The sequence below is a fragment of the Sabethes cyaneus genome, chromosome 1, assembly GCF_943734655.1.
Source record: "Sabethes cyaneus chromosome 1, idSabCyanKW18_F2, whole genome shotgun sequence".
NCBI lineage: Eukaryota > Metazoa > Arthropoda > Insecta > Diptera > Culicidae > Sabethes > Sabethes cyaneus.
Window position 1 is genome coordinate 103,721,016 of NC_071353.1, and position 14,476 is coordinate 103,735,491.

A 14,476-nucleotide genomic window follows, 5' to 3' on the forward strand; every position below is an offset into this window, starting at 1 on the left:
TTTGTTTGAAATTACAAAGAGCTCTGACTCCTATGTTTGTTTTGAATCAGTTGAACGAAACTAGCGATTACAAAATCACGTTGCATCGTATGAATATCGGAAAAACTTACACAAAAATCTCTGTTGATAATGAGATAAAGTGATATTTGAAAGCGGTGCACTTGACGACAGCGCCCCCACGGCGAGTTATTTTGCGTCCGTTTGATGCATGATGTTGTTTTTGTCTTCTACTTGACTGACCGACTGATGATAGTACACACCAATGTATTATCACGACGAGTACGCGAGGTGTCTACTAGTGGCAGGAGCGAATCTGATAGCCGCTGTAAATTTTCGTGTGTGTTTATGTATTTCCTACGGGATCCCTAGCATTAAAAGAAGCTCCCGGTCGATGGGAATCCTTAGTTAATTTCCTACCGCGCTACGGAGCAGTTCGAAAATTGTTTTTGCTTTTCATATATTGGCATACAAGTTTGCAAAGATTGATACAAAACGGCAGAATATGGACTCCCTATTCGTTAGTAATCGTATTTTCCTCAACTCGGACCGCTATCCGGACTTATTCGCCGGTGGAATCCTGGTGTCAGGTGTGGACGGAAAGGTGGCGCGAATTTTCGCCCAACCCAACGATGTGCTGTCCTACCTTCTAAAACATGATGCGGAGGTACGATAAGGGTCTGGAATAATTGTAAATTGTTAGTTGTTTATTTTTTTCTGTTTTTTAAATTGTGAAAAACATTTTTGTGCATAAACTAAAAGAAATAATTGACTGGACGTGTGGGATAGGTTGTGAATAACAACGATTGTGAAAGTGCTTTTATTTGCAATTTAGTGAACTCTGAAATACGGGATTTGTTATTTCAGATAGTAAAGCATATAACTTTAGTGCAACAATACTGTTATTCATTATATTACGTGGTTGTTCATTTAATATGGAACAATTTTTCTTGTTCATTACTAAACAAAAGTTTGTGTTTGTTTTCTTGCATTCCTGTCAGTCGTGAAGCGTTTTTTTGTTAAGATCTTAATACTTTGGAAAATGTTGATACTTATGGCAGCGAGACTAGGTTAAAAATGTTTAAAAAATCATATCCTATATTGAGCCCCAAAAGTTGTCATTCGTGCCAATCTTTCTTTCTTCAAAAAATCATAGCTTTTGTACTACTGAACCGATTTAATTGATTTTGATACCACATTAAAGATATTTCAGATGTTCTACAAAGCTTTTTTTTACTGAATCTCATATACCGTTCTTGTTTTTTAACCTGGGTTAGTTCCAACTTGACCACTGAATAAACAAACATTTTCGGGAGAATAAACAAACATTTTCGGGTTGTCCGTGTATTGCTTACAGCGGGGTTGAAACTGTGAAAAAACCCCAGAGCGAACCTGACGTCTAAAAAGTTCAACCCAGAGCGAAACTAAGTTTAAACTGAGTGAAAAAACAAACGTTTTAACAGCCGTTCGATCGGTATTGGAACTAAGGCGAACCTCACTCAAAATAATCCGCACATAACTAATGGAAAATTTCCATATGAAAATCCTTATGATTGTTATGTGCGCCATATAAACGCAATCCGCCCAGAAGTACACATGAAAATTATATGCATATGAATAGTATGAGCAAATTTTAAAGGTAAATTTAAAAAACACATAAATGGTAACTGTTTGGCACATAATTTACTGGGCATATGGAAAAAATCTATGTGTGAAACACATAGAAACTATACGAAAACTTTTCTTAGTGTAGGTTGGATCTAAGCAAAAACAAAAACGCTAATAGTTTCCTAAAACCTGCAAACGCATTGTAAATGTTCATAAAAAAAAAAATTTCATCAAAAGTTTAAAAATGTATGATTTTTAGTTTTTGTGATAGTTTTTTTTAATGTAATGGAGACGCTCTATATTTAGTGAACGCCGCACTAAATATTAAGCACTAAGTGTTACCGGTTCTTACGTTGGCATGAAAAAAGTTTTTGTAATGGAGACGCATGATGTTTTGTTTTTACCAGCTACGAGACGGATATTTTGAGGGAAAAAACGCTTATTTCTGGTTCTTCTTTCGATAGGATACGACGCCAATGTTATCTGAGAAGTGCCGATAGTTGATTGAAACGTGGTCGATCCGTATTTCTGTCTAATTTGGATTGGAGACCGCTAGGTGTGCTTTTGTAGGAGTATGTGCTTGAAGAAGATACTACGCACGGCCTTGTTCTTGGAGGTGGAAAACCTTCTTGGTCTTAAACCCATTTCGTTGTTTAGCTGGTGTACGCTGAACCGTTTATATTTCTAGTCTTGGCCGACCTGAGCGATAATATTCCCGATTACGATTATTGGTATCATGTTTTAGGCAGCGGTCGACGATCGTATTTACGCTCCAACTGCGCGTAGAATTTCTTCATGCCGTAATCGATACTTTCCAGATAAGGGCTGGCTACGTTGACGATACGTATGTTGAAGAATCGGCAGTTGATTCTCAATCTGCGCATTCGACATCCGATTGACCGCATCTCGTCCTTCACTATAAAAGCTGTATCTATATGTGCTATAGAAGTTCCCGTAGATAGTATGTCAATCGCTCAAGTTATGCACCGTTGAATCTTTCCAGTACACCTTCTGTAGCTTTAACACGTCGGGGAGCACTCGAGCTTGGAAGTTGAGAGATGGGCAGTTCTACATCCCGAGTCTTCAATGCATTATCCGTTTTCGTCGCGGTTATCTATTCCGATGATTCCAGTACGATTTTCATGTGCATTGCGTATTGCGTATTTCCAAACATTATCTTTTAATTTTAATATCCTTTAATATCGTTTCTGTAAATTGAACAGTTGCACCCACTTCTGCAGTCAAGAAACCGCATGTTGTTGACTAAAGACGGTGATAGTATATACAAGGACTGGCGACGGCGAATAGAAATTCGTAGAAACTGGCAACTCATATTTTCATTATTCAATTATTATTATCATTATTCCATTTCGGCTATGTTCGGTTTTGTCTCCTCAAGTCGCTTTTTACACGAAGGATACGTTATGCGTAAATTCCGAAATTCGAGTACAAAAACGCGTAAATTTCAAAATTCACATAAAAAACCTCGTGGATTTCAAAACTACGCGTAAATATAGACTCATAGAGCACATACGTTTAAATCGCGTTAAAAAACCACGTAAATTCCGAAATTCGCATAGAGAACAAACCGCGTAAAAACGACTTTAGTGTATACTACACACTTGAATAAAAGCACCGAGCTCGGCAAAATTTTGCCGAAATCTCAACAGCCGACCGTTCGGTAAAATTTTTTATGTTGCCAAACGTTACTAAAGATCCGTACACTAAATATCCGTACATATACACCATCGACATTTTTACCGAACGTTCGGCTGTTGAGATTTCGGCAAAATTTTGCCGAACTCAGTACTATTTTTTAAGTGTGTATACCGTCTGCAATGTTGACTCGCTAATATAACTTTCCACATATACACCTATTCCGTTTTATCAATGCAATTTGATAGCTTCCAATCTGAAAGAATACGGTCAATACGATTACAGTACCGGACGAAATAAAGAACGCACCCCCGATCATCCTATTCAGAAATTATCACACCGAAAAAAATACACACGCTCGATAAAAGTGGAAAGTACATAGATTTTCTTCTGGTGCATGTCACTACAGTTCCGTAGGAAAAACACAGGAATCATATAGTTTGATGGTAAAAAGTAAAACACTTAGAGATGATCTGAAATTGACATCAACTCCTCGTGAAAGCCACATTAATTTTAAGTGGAAGGACATGCGAAACGCTTTTCATAATACCCTTGAATCAAACGTATAGAACCAGTAAAATATTTCTAATATTTCTATGAGGATTGCTATTGGAGAGGATTGACGTTGATTTGCAGTGCAAAAACATTGACTGCTTAGTGACCTGCGAGTTTGCTGGAAAAAATACAGTATCCTCCCGCTAATCCGACGACTCAATAGTCCGGAGCTCGCTAATCCGGAAAATTCCGAATTGAAAAGTGTTGTACTGCTTTAAATCAAATACTTTCTTCGTTTGGCGTCTCCGTTAGAGTGGAAATGGTAAATGGTGTTTCCTAACTACGTTCAATTTTGCCATGATTTCCATTTTTTTTATCGATATTCTCAGTAGATGTGTAGTAGATGTGATGTGCTTGTACTTATTTCGAAGCTGACTAAGGATTTAAAAGTATTTTGTTGATGGAATTGAGCATAGTTGGCATATGAAACAAGATTATCAATAGTTGTACATTGAAATAATGTGTAAGTTCCCTTGGTAAGTCCGTGTCTATTTTTATCGGTGCACGAAAACAAATCTGCACGTTGCTATAAAGTATTTTGCACGTGAATCCGCTCTATTAGCTGAACTATATGAAATTTATTTGCAAAACACTTCGACTTTGTTTATCGTGTACTACTGTACTACTTCATTTTCAACAGCAAAGCAAAACACAATCGATTCACGTGCTTTCGCATAGACATGAAGTGTTTACACCATGAATCTTGAATAAATATTTATGGAAAGTGTATACTCTGAGTAATCCACACGTGATTTTTACCGAGCTGGTAAAGAAAGCAAACAGAAGCGACAATCACCGAATTTTTCCAGGGCGACAAACCACTTTTTTCTACCAGTCCACCAGTGTAGGTTCGTAGCAGATTGCAAGAACTGGATTTTTAACGTAACTATTCTTCGAGACGGTCGTTTTTCAAAGTCCATGTGCTGCACAATGTGGTATATACAGGAGTGGCGATGTTTGTAAAGTGGTGCTAGTGCCATGAGGAAAATTCATCAGGGTGTGGGTGAAATCGTATATCGACCAATTACGATTAAGCGTGACGTCAAACTCCAAAAAGAAACCCCAATGTTCGGCGCGATGATTTTTCGCTACTAATACCATCAAATATCTTCTTCTTCCACACCTTTTTAAACTTCATTGGGTGTTACAGTTATACTTCATACGCTGGCACTGTTTTTATTCGACATGCTTCGTAGCCGGCTGTTAGAGTACAGGACAATTATTGGAGTACTCGCTGTGATCAGAAGCATTTCATCAAGAAAATAGGCATTTCTACTAAATGTCAAGTGACAGTAACAATAGTCAAGACAATAGTGCTATTTGCCGTGTACAAGTCGGAATTCGTTCATGTGATGACCGGTTTGTTAGATCAGTGTCGTAACTCGGGCAAACTAAAACCATTGGCGTAACTAGGGGGGGGGCTAAGCCCCCCCTAGGAGACATTTAGCCCCCCCTAGAAAAATTAGGCTGGATTTTTAAATTTAAGAAAAAACTATAGTTAGATAACTTTACATAATAAAAACTTGAGAGTAATTTTTATATGCATCAAAACTTAAAGTTCCCATGCATCAATGTACATTTAATTTTAATATGCCAAGTAAATAAAATGGTCGAAAAAATGCTGGGGGCTATAGCCCCCCCTAGAAATGAGCGCTAGTTCCGCCAATGACTAAAACTGGTTTTTTTTAATCAAGTGTGTTAATTTTACTCAAAAACTGCATGGAAAAAGCAATTGGTATTTGAGAACAGATCCACAGCATCACTCCTGTGTCCGGTACCTTGGAAATCTCATGTTTAAGCGTTGAAATGTTGAATGTGCATTCCAATAGTGGATTTTTATTTGTCCACTGAAAATGACCAACGGGTCAATCCCGGTGTAGTGGTTAGCATTCACGCCTCTCACGCTGAGGACCCGGGCTCAATTCTCAACCCCGCAAAAGTTATGAATGACCCAAGCTGTTGAAATGACTATTATCGAAACAAAAAAGGACAATTTCTTAATACATGTTTGTGTTTGAATAATTTATTTTTCCCAACTCTCTAAAAGTTGTACACGTCGAATAACTGGCTTTAATTCAAGAATGTGAAAAATATTAGAATTATATACTTTATTTTGTCCAGTACTGTAGATAATCTGTCTCTTCCATATAACGAAAAGTGAAGATTAATTTTTTATTGGGTTGTATGATACGCATTGGCGGAACTAGCGCTCATTTCTAGGGGGGCTATAGCCCCGGCATTTTTTTCGACCATTTTATTGGTCGGCCAAGTCAATTTTTCTAGGGGGGGCTAAAGCTCTCCCCTAGACCCCCCCCCCTAGTTACGCCAATGATGATACGTTAATTGAAATTGCTTGTCACAAGACTTGCAGTAATTTAGATCACACATAATCGGTAAATAAATCGATTTGGACAATATCTGTTAATGCATAATGGAAAGGGCCCTTCAAAAAATCTAAAAACGTAATGTTTTGAGTTTAAGCGCTATAATAACTCAGCGATTGAATTGTAGATTTTCAATATTTTGACACCAATCGCTCGGAACATCTTTTAGGCATCAAGTCACATGGGAAAAGAATCTATTTTTATTACCAAATAGTAAAAATTGCTGATAAATGAGGAAGAATAAATTTTCCATACATTTTCTTCAAGACTGCTCCGCTCCCCGAGCACAGACGACACAAAGGTACACCTACTAGCTACTGTGCATTGACCGCTACTAACGGGTGGCAACTAAAATTTTGGAATTTTTTCGCGGCCCTTGTGCCCAACAACAAGCGAGCTCAGAAAGAAATAAGAGCATGTATGTGTTAGCTCTCTCTCTCTCCTCTTTTTGTTAATATTTTTTATTTTGTTTATGCTTGCCCAGTTTGCTAAAAATGGCGTCGAAACAAGAAGCATTTCGGGAGCGCGTTGTACACTTCTACGAACTGCAACAGAAATCTTGGCAAAAAGTATACGGTACAACATTTGAAAAGCAAATATATTGCGGCTTCGACTGGTTACCATATCCTAAGATGCCCAACAACTATTCGTAAGCAAGGTAGTGGAAGACCAGCCAAAATTATAGACGCAGAAGAACATCGTTCTCTTTCTCGTTTCTTCAACAACAAGCCCTCAGGTTTGGCTATCAATCGCCGAACAACCGGTTACGGACCGTTTTGAAAAGTATACTAATTTTTTTTTTTCAACAATGGATAATGTTTCTTTAATTTTGGTAAATCAGATCTTCTTCATGTATCTTTGTCTTTTTTTGAGAGCTTGAGAAAAAAAATCCAAAATTTTAGTTGCCACCCGTTAGTAACAAGTGCTGATAGTAACAGAAATAGTATTTTTTGAAAGGGTGACCCCCCCTCCCCTCACCTTTCCATTCTTTCTCCTCTATTCAAAAATTCTTCATTACTTCCCCCTACCGTCCCTTCATCAATTGTAGAATCACCGTTTCAAAAAATACCAATATATGCTTGACCGCATTTCAAGGCCAAGACTAAGCGGGGCTTTGTAGCCGCAAGGTTATCAAGTCTGCTTTGACAAGCGAGTGGTCATGGGCTCGAATCTTAGTAGAATCAGGTCATTCGATGTCAAAGTGACTTTAGCATGGGTTTATTCTCAGGCCCCTCATCACCCTTCCTTCATTATGAATTCTATATTATCCCGATATGGCCTATTGACAGTAGAAAAATGATTCTTATAGTAAAATGCACTGGTTAAGCTGCGCCAGGGATTACTATAATGTGGGGCACCGTGCTGCCATGTGGAACGAGGTGGGTAAAGTAGAGAAAAGCATTGAAAGAAGGGTACCCAATTAGACACAAGCACGCATAAAATTCAATAAGCATATCGCTCAATCAATGGCGATTATAGCAAAAATAAATGCAGTGCGGGTTATACAGCAAACACCTGGGCGATATCACAATAGATCAACGATACTGGTCGCAGTGATGGGTACATACAGGAAAAAAATGCCAAGACTAAAAAACACGAGGTTTGGAACAGAAATAGTATAAATATTACCGCATGGGAAAAGGGGGAAAAGTGAACTCTTTTCTACTCAGCCTGTTAGCAGATGATAAGATATAAAGCACAGTAATTGGCTTGCTGAAGTTGTAAAATCGGAATTTCCACATATTGGGAAGCAGTGAATGAAAAGCATCACTTCCGCGTGGCCGAATTTTTAAGGTGCTGAGCCCTTCACCCCCTTTACCCAAAAAGTGTTTGATTTGGTGAATACCGTCCCGGTAGGTCTTCATCTTTCCTTGAATCTGAAACGTCAAAAACACTGGGCGGAAAATCAGTTGATAGAAAATCAATGGGACAACCATTGTTGTTTGGAGTACAATATCGAGAGATCCATCTTAATAATCTTAATCTTAATGAGGGTTCTGTCAAACTCTGTAGACCAAGATAGAGCTGTCCAGGAGGTGGTGAATACAGTTGAGAGACGTGTACGCGCATCTGATATTGCGTCAGATTCTGTGTTTAAGATGGTGCACTTTCTGACTTTTTTTCAAAAACATGGGAGTAGACCGATCCGCAAGTGATTGGTTTTATTTGCGTATTGCTATACATATATCAAAGAAGCAGAGCAATAATCACTGCCGTTCCGCACTTGGCCAACAAAGTCCGAAAGTGCTTTGATGTGAAGTTGGATTCGTCAGACATGTACAGCGACATCTGTACGGTGAAAGCTTCTGTAGAAAATCCAACATTTCATTGGTATACTAATACATCCTACTTTCCATAGGAACATAAAACAAAAGTAGCTTTTCTTAGCTGGAAATTTGTACATGTATGCCAAAGAAGTCATGTAAATTGTTGCTACCGACAACTTTAACCTTGACCTTTAACCTTTAACCTTACAAATCACGCTTATTCCCTCATCGAATTGTCCGGACGATATTAGAATAAATTCCCATATTCTCTGAATACTTTGTTAAACGGTCCTTTTCAGGGCCATCACATTAGACCGAATGACGCAGAGCGTATGAGTAAAATTGATTTGCTTTACTTCTCCCATAAGATTTACACGCAAAAGCAAAACAAACTATTATGAATAAAAGTCTTTGTCTTAGTAGAGTCAGTCAAATCTTCAAGATCTTTGCGAAATAATCAGATGTGTTGGTAAAACGACAGGACAGTCTTACGGTCTTACGGACAGTCTTACGGTTACTAAAATAAAAGCTAAGCCGGTATTAAGTTAATGCGAAATTTGTTGTACGACACTGTCGTCATCTTACAAAGACCATACAAAACGTTCTCCAAATATATGTTACAATCTCCTCTCCAAACTGTGCGTGTGTGTGCAATAAAATGTTGCTCGATCTACCCCTCGCCAGTCCCTCTAGGATCTATGTAAACAGAGGCACGCTTTTCCGCCTTCACGAATTAGCAGACCACTCACGGTGAAATATTGTGGTACGCCAAACGTTAATTGCATCAGTATTTACGAGAGTCTAGCAAAGATAAGAATGGATCGACGTGATCGATACCGACAATCCACACCCCATTTTTTCAGCTGAGCAGTATCTCCACTTGACAACATACATCCAGGTTCACAGTAATCCACCGTACCCAGTGTTCAAAAATGTGTGCGAAAAAATGCATTTATGACCCCTCAGGTCGTTGTTTTACTTTCGGTTATCACCCACATATTATGAATGTAAATCTTTATTGCGCTGCAAAATTTATTGTTCCAAAATTTTCCATTAAAGTGATCCGCACTTGGATGGTTCGCACAGCGGTCTAGACGACAATCGTGCCGACCGACAATTTCTTCCGTCAGATAACAGCGCCTTGAGATGTTCTGCTGACCAAACATCCATCTATTTTTACTCGGCAAATAGGCAGCGGTAGATGGTGCGCGTCACCTGCCGGCACGAGAGATTGTTGTCTTCTGTTTTAATTACCGTTCGTAAAATATTAGCTGATAACACAACGCCCCACGCGGCAATAAATTATGAACTTGATTGAAGGAGTTGCTTTTGTTGAACATCTCTTGGATCTTCTATCGAAATGATTTCAATATCAACCAAAAGAAGTACGATCTCTGGCTCTGTAAAAGACTGGCGCCAGCTTCACGACCCCAAAATGATAACCTCTCACCCACCGACTGCTACTTAACCGACAATATGCAAATTTCGAATTATCACTATTGTTACATGGTGCGGGCCCCTTTTGCTGCTGATAAGCCTCCTACTTAAATTTGCTGGCTGTGATGGGTTGACCCCCCTGTGGGACTTTATGGACCTTTTCCAAAACAACGCCTCAGATAAGATTAAACTTCCACGTCTCAATGTGGTGATTTATGAAAGTTGCGCAAGAGGGTGCGCAGTTCAGAAAATGACGACTGAATCGCTTCGTCCCTCCGTACATTCCAGGTTTATGACTTTGGCGATCTGGTGCTGATGCCGGGACTAATCGATTCCCACGTGCACATCAATGAGCCAGGTCGCACTGAATGGGAAGGTTTCTATACGGCAACCAAAGCAGCTGCAGCTGGAGGTTTCACCACGATTTGTGATATGCCGCTGAATTCAATTCCACCGACGACGACAATGGCGAACCTTCGAACGAAAATCAATGCCGCAAGGGGAAAAATTTTCGTCGACGTCGCATTCTGGGGAGGCGTAGTTCCCGGTAATACTGACGAATTGCAGGAAATGATCTATGCCGGAGTGGTCGGTTTCAAATGCTTTCTCTGTCCCAGTGGCGTGGAAGAATTTGGACATGTTGGAGAGGAGGACGTGCATATGGCGCTGCAAAAAATGGAAGGAACCAGTTCTGTACTAGCCGTAAGTGTGGTCATCTGTTGGCAATGAACGGTAATAATTTGTAAGATTTCTATTTTTTTAGTTTCACGCCGAGGTTGAATGCAAGTCACACCAGCACGACAAGGATACTCGACGGTGTAATCCGAAAAAATACGAATCGTTCCTGCAAACTCGACCTGATGAGATGGAAGCGGATGCGATTGAGCTCGTAGCCCGACTGTCGCAACGGTACGATGTTCCGTGTCACATTGTACATCTATCAGCTGCCCGTGCTCTGCCTTTGATTCGAGATGCCCGAGAAAATGGAGCAAGGCTGACTGTGGAAACGTGTCATCATTATCTTTCGATTGCCGCCGAAGATATTCCGGATGCTCACACCGAGTTCAAATGCTGTCCTCCGATCCGGGGGAAAAGCAACCAGGAACAGCTCTGGCAAGCTGTTTGTGATGGAGACATCAATATGGTCGTGTCGGATCACTCGCCAAGCACACCCGGTATGAAGCTGCTTACTTCGGGTAAAAACCGAGGGGATTTTCTGAAAGCTTGGGGTGGAATCTCCTCCGTTCAGTTTGGTTTACCTCTATTCTGGACCAACTGCCAGAGATACGGGCTGAAGATTGCGGATGTAGTGAAGCTACTATGCTCGGAACCGGCCAAAATGTGCGGCATCGATAAGATTAAAGGTCGACTGGAGGTTGGCTTTGATGGAGATATTTGCGTATGGGATCCGGAAGATTGGTTCACAGTAACGCGGGACATCATTGAGTTTCAAAACAAAGCCAATCCTTATATGGACCGAAAGTTACGTGGTGTGGTACACGCGAGCTTCATCCGCGGTTCGCCGGTTTATAGAGCGACGAAAAAGTTTGGCACTCCGACTGGGAATATTCTTCTGAAGAAGGTTAGTCGCAGAGGGTCAAAGGTGGTAAAGTTTGATTGATTTCAAGTACCACGATGATCACTATCTGCTGCTCTGGTGAACGGACCTACATTTGTACATTTGGTAAAGGCAAGTAAAGTATGTTGTTTGGAAGACGAAATTTTTCCTTCTCCGTATTTGTTTAAATTGTTAATGTTCTAGTTGTTTTAAAATATTGATTATAAAAATTGTTGAAATATTGTCGTAGCTCTCGAAAGCTTTTCATATTCTGATGTAACAATCAACTCTTCAAATTGTAAGTAGAAATGCTCAGTTGGTAGTTTGGTATTAGAGGTCAGTATGCTGCTGTTTACTGCATGCGATTAAAGCAGTAGTTACGTTCCATTTCATTCTATTTACCTACATTGACACACATCAGCATTTAAATTTATATTAGATTTACGTTATGAGAGTATTTTAGGATCCGTAGTTATTGCGTATATTATGCAACTGACTTAAGATTACATTAAATAAAATTAAGCAAAGCATATATTTTAGACGTGTGTGAAACTACACTTATTTGGTATCACTGAATAACGGCCCTCCTTGTCCGTTGGGGTAGAGCGTATGGTGATGTCGGTTACTTCTTCCCTGAGCACATCGAAAATTTCCGGAGAATAATCCGAAATTAGCTACTGGTCCTCTTTGAGTCTTTTCGCCTAAACCTGATAACTTCGATTCCACTTGGTTTAGCTTGGCGTTTCTTATCCGCATACTGCTTACTTTTTTTCCTTTCGACAATAGTTCTATCATTCAGTTCTGTAGGTATTGAGTTGTTCAGAAAATGGTTTTATGCCGTTTAAGAATAAGGCCAGTACGGGGATCTCTGATAATTAATAGATGAATGTCTCTGGAGCGCATGCCTATTTATCACAGCTGTCGCAAATATCTCCGAAAAATGTCGGATTGACTGGGTTGGAGGCTTAGGGTTAGTAAGGGGGTCTAACCATTGGCGGAACGAGCGCTCATTTCTAGGGGGGCTATAGCCCCCGTTTTTTTCGACCTGTTGACGAGCCCCTCGTCATGGTGAAAAAGTGAACAACTTACCTTCCATCACGAGCGAATACATTGACGGAATCACAGTCGCATGTAAATAAACCGAACATCGATATCGCTAGTTTGCAGAATCAGTTGTAAATAAAGTTGCAGTAAAATAGTTCAACAGTTGAAAGCAGTAGCTACTTCGTAATAAGTAATTAGTTCACCTAGTACAGCAAAAGTCGGAAATAAATACAGTTTATTCCAGTCAAGGTAGGTTGAATAAAAGAAATTACTTACCGTCGCGTTACTAGTCCGTAACCTGAAAGTACATACTTGTATACTTACCTGTAGTTGGAGATTGCCCGTGTTGCCGAATCCAGTAGATAAAGAACCTGTAAATAGAGAAAAAACACTGAAAATGTAAGTTAAAATTAAATACTTACCTGGTAAACACAATTGTAATTGAAATTATAATATATTCCAGCTTTGTAGCTGCTAAGTATAAGCAACTAACAAAACGGTCTTTAACTATCCGCAACACGACCATTTTATTTGGTCGGCCAGCTCCATTTTCCCCCTAGACCCCCCCCCTCCTAGTTCCGCCAATGGGTCTAACCGGATATCAGGCCCAGTTTGGATACCGAAGGAGCATTCTACGATGATTACGGACAATGATAGAGGTACTAAGGTTTTACTAAGGTCATTCTTATACTATATTACATTTAATTCACAGTACTAATATTTCTAGCGGTTGGGGTTTGGGGACGGACTCTCGTTATAAATATTGCGCACTAACTCTTTGGTCTCGAGGGTTTGAGACGGTGTAATTCTGTTTTAAAGCTTTTGTCGATTACCGCGAATGCCCAGGTTGTCGCTCAATTTATTATGCAGACCTATCTTGGGACACTGCATAAATGCCGGGGGAATGAGGGATAAAATTTGTTCCATAGGTCGAGCCCTGCCCCTGATAAGTTGATAACCACTGATGATCCAAGGTTTTTGCTTTCTATTGGTTCATTTGTAGTTGTTTGTGTTGGAAAATTGATGGTAGGTGCGCGGTTGAGGACAACCGGTATCCCGGCGGGGCCGACGAGATCTGCATTTCTTCATTATACTACATTTTATAACTCAAGTTGTACAAAATGTCCCGGTGCAAAGCACATTTACATCTCTCACTTTTCCTCATCATTATTGTCATCATGACGATCGTCGTCATCATCATCATATATTTAAAATATTACATTCCGGCCTTTGAGAGAGATCTCAAAGTCAGTTTGTGGAGTCCGTGTAGGACCGGAACGCCTCCGCCTGCGGGCATAGGTGCCTGTCTCGTCAGGTAGAACTGGTGTTTGAGGTCTCCCTGGCACTTTGTTGATGACATCACAAAAGGGTCCGGCGCAGAGTTTAATACGAGCGACCAGCTGGATAACTCGAAAAAAGGAAATGAAAACTGCTTTCGAAATTCATAGAATTAATGACAACTCATCTCTCCTTAAATCACATCAACTACTTTAATATTTTTCAATTATTGAAAAGTTTGTTAGAAAAACATATCCGGAGTGATTCGCGATTAGCAAAATGTAAACAATGAGGAATATCACTGTGATAATTTGCAAGTACATTTTCAGGTCGTAATTTAAACAAAAGTGACAAAAATCGACTCTAAAGACATAAATTGGTGTAGAATATAGCAATCTTATAATTTCACAGCAATACTGCATTAAATCTGTGCATTCAAGCTGAAAATCTAATTCTTCTAGTAGAACCCCTTGAAATAAGCCTTAAAGCATTTTTACAATGAGATTCGCCCAGCCCTGTTTCGTCTTGCATTGATTTTGACGTAGGACTACGTCTTACGGCAAGTTTTGAGATAGGGTGTCATTCCAAAAAATCGAAAAATGCGAGCGTCACGAAAAATGAAAGGTTTTGAGCGCTAATAGCTCAGCGGTTTTCCGATCGATTTTCAATATTCTTACACCAATCGATCAGAA

General features: G+C 39.7%; 1 protein-coding gene across 1 annotated transcript; it reads left to right on the forward strand.

Moving 5' to 3' along the window:
• Positions 1 to 451: 451 nt before the first annotated feature.
• On the forward strand, positions 452 to 11,946 carry LOC128744184 (allantoinase). The gene is made up of 3 exons (XM_053841011.1): positions 452 to 664; positions 10,193 to 10,606; positions 10,668 to 11,946. Exons 1-3 carry the CDS (start codon positions 503 to 505, stop codon positions 11,523 to 11,525), a joined length of 1,434 nt encoding a protein of 477 aa, XP_053696986.1. The 5' UTR covers positions 452 to 502; the 3' UTR covers positions 11,526 to 11,946.
• The last annotated feature ends 2,530 nt before the right edge of the window (positions 11,947 to 14,476 follow it).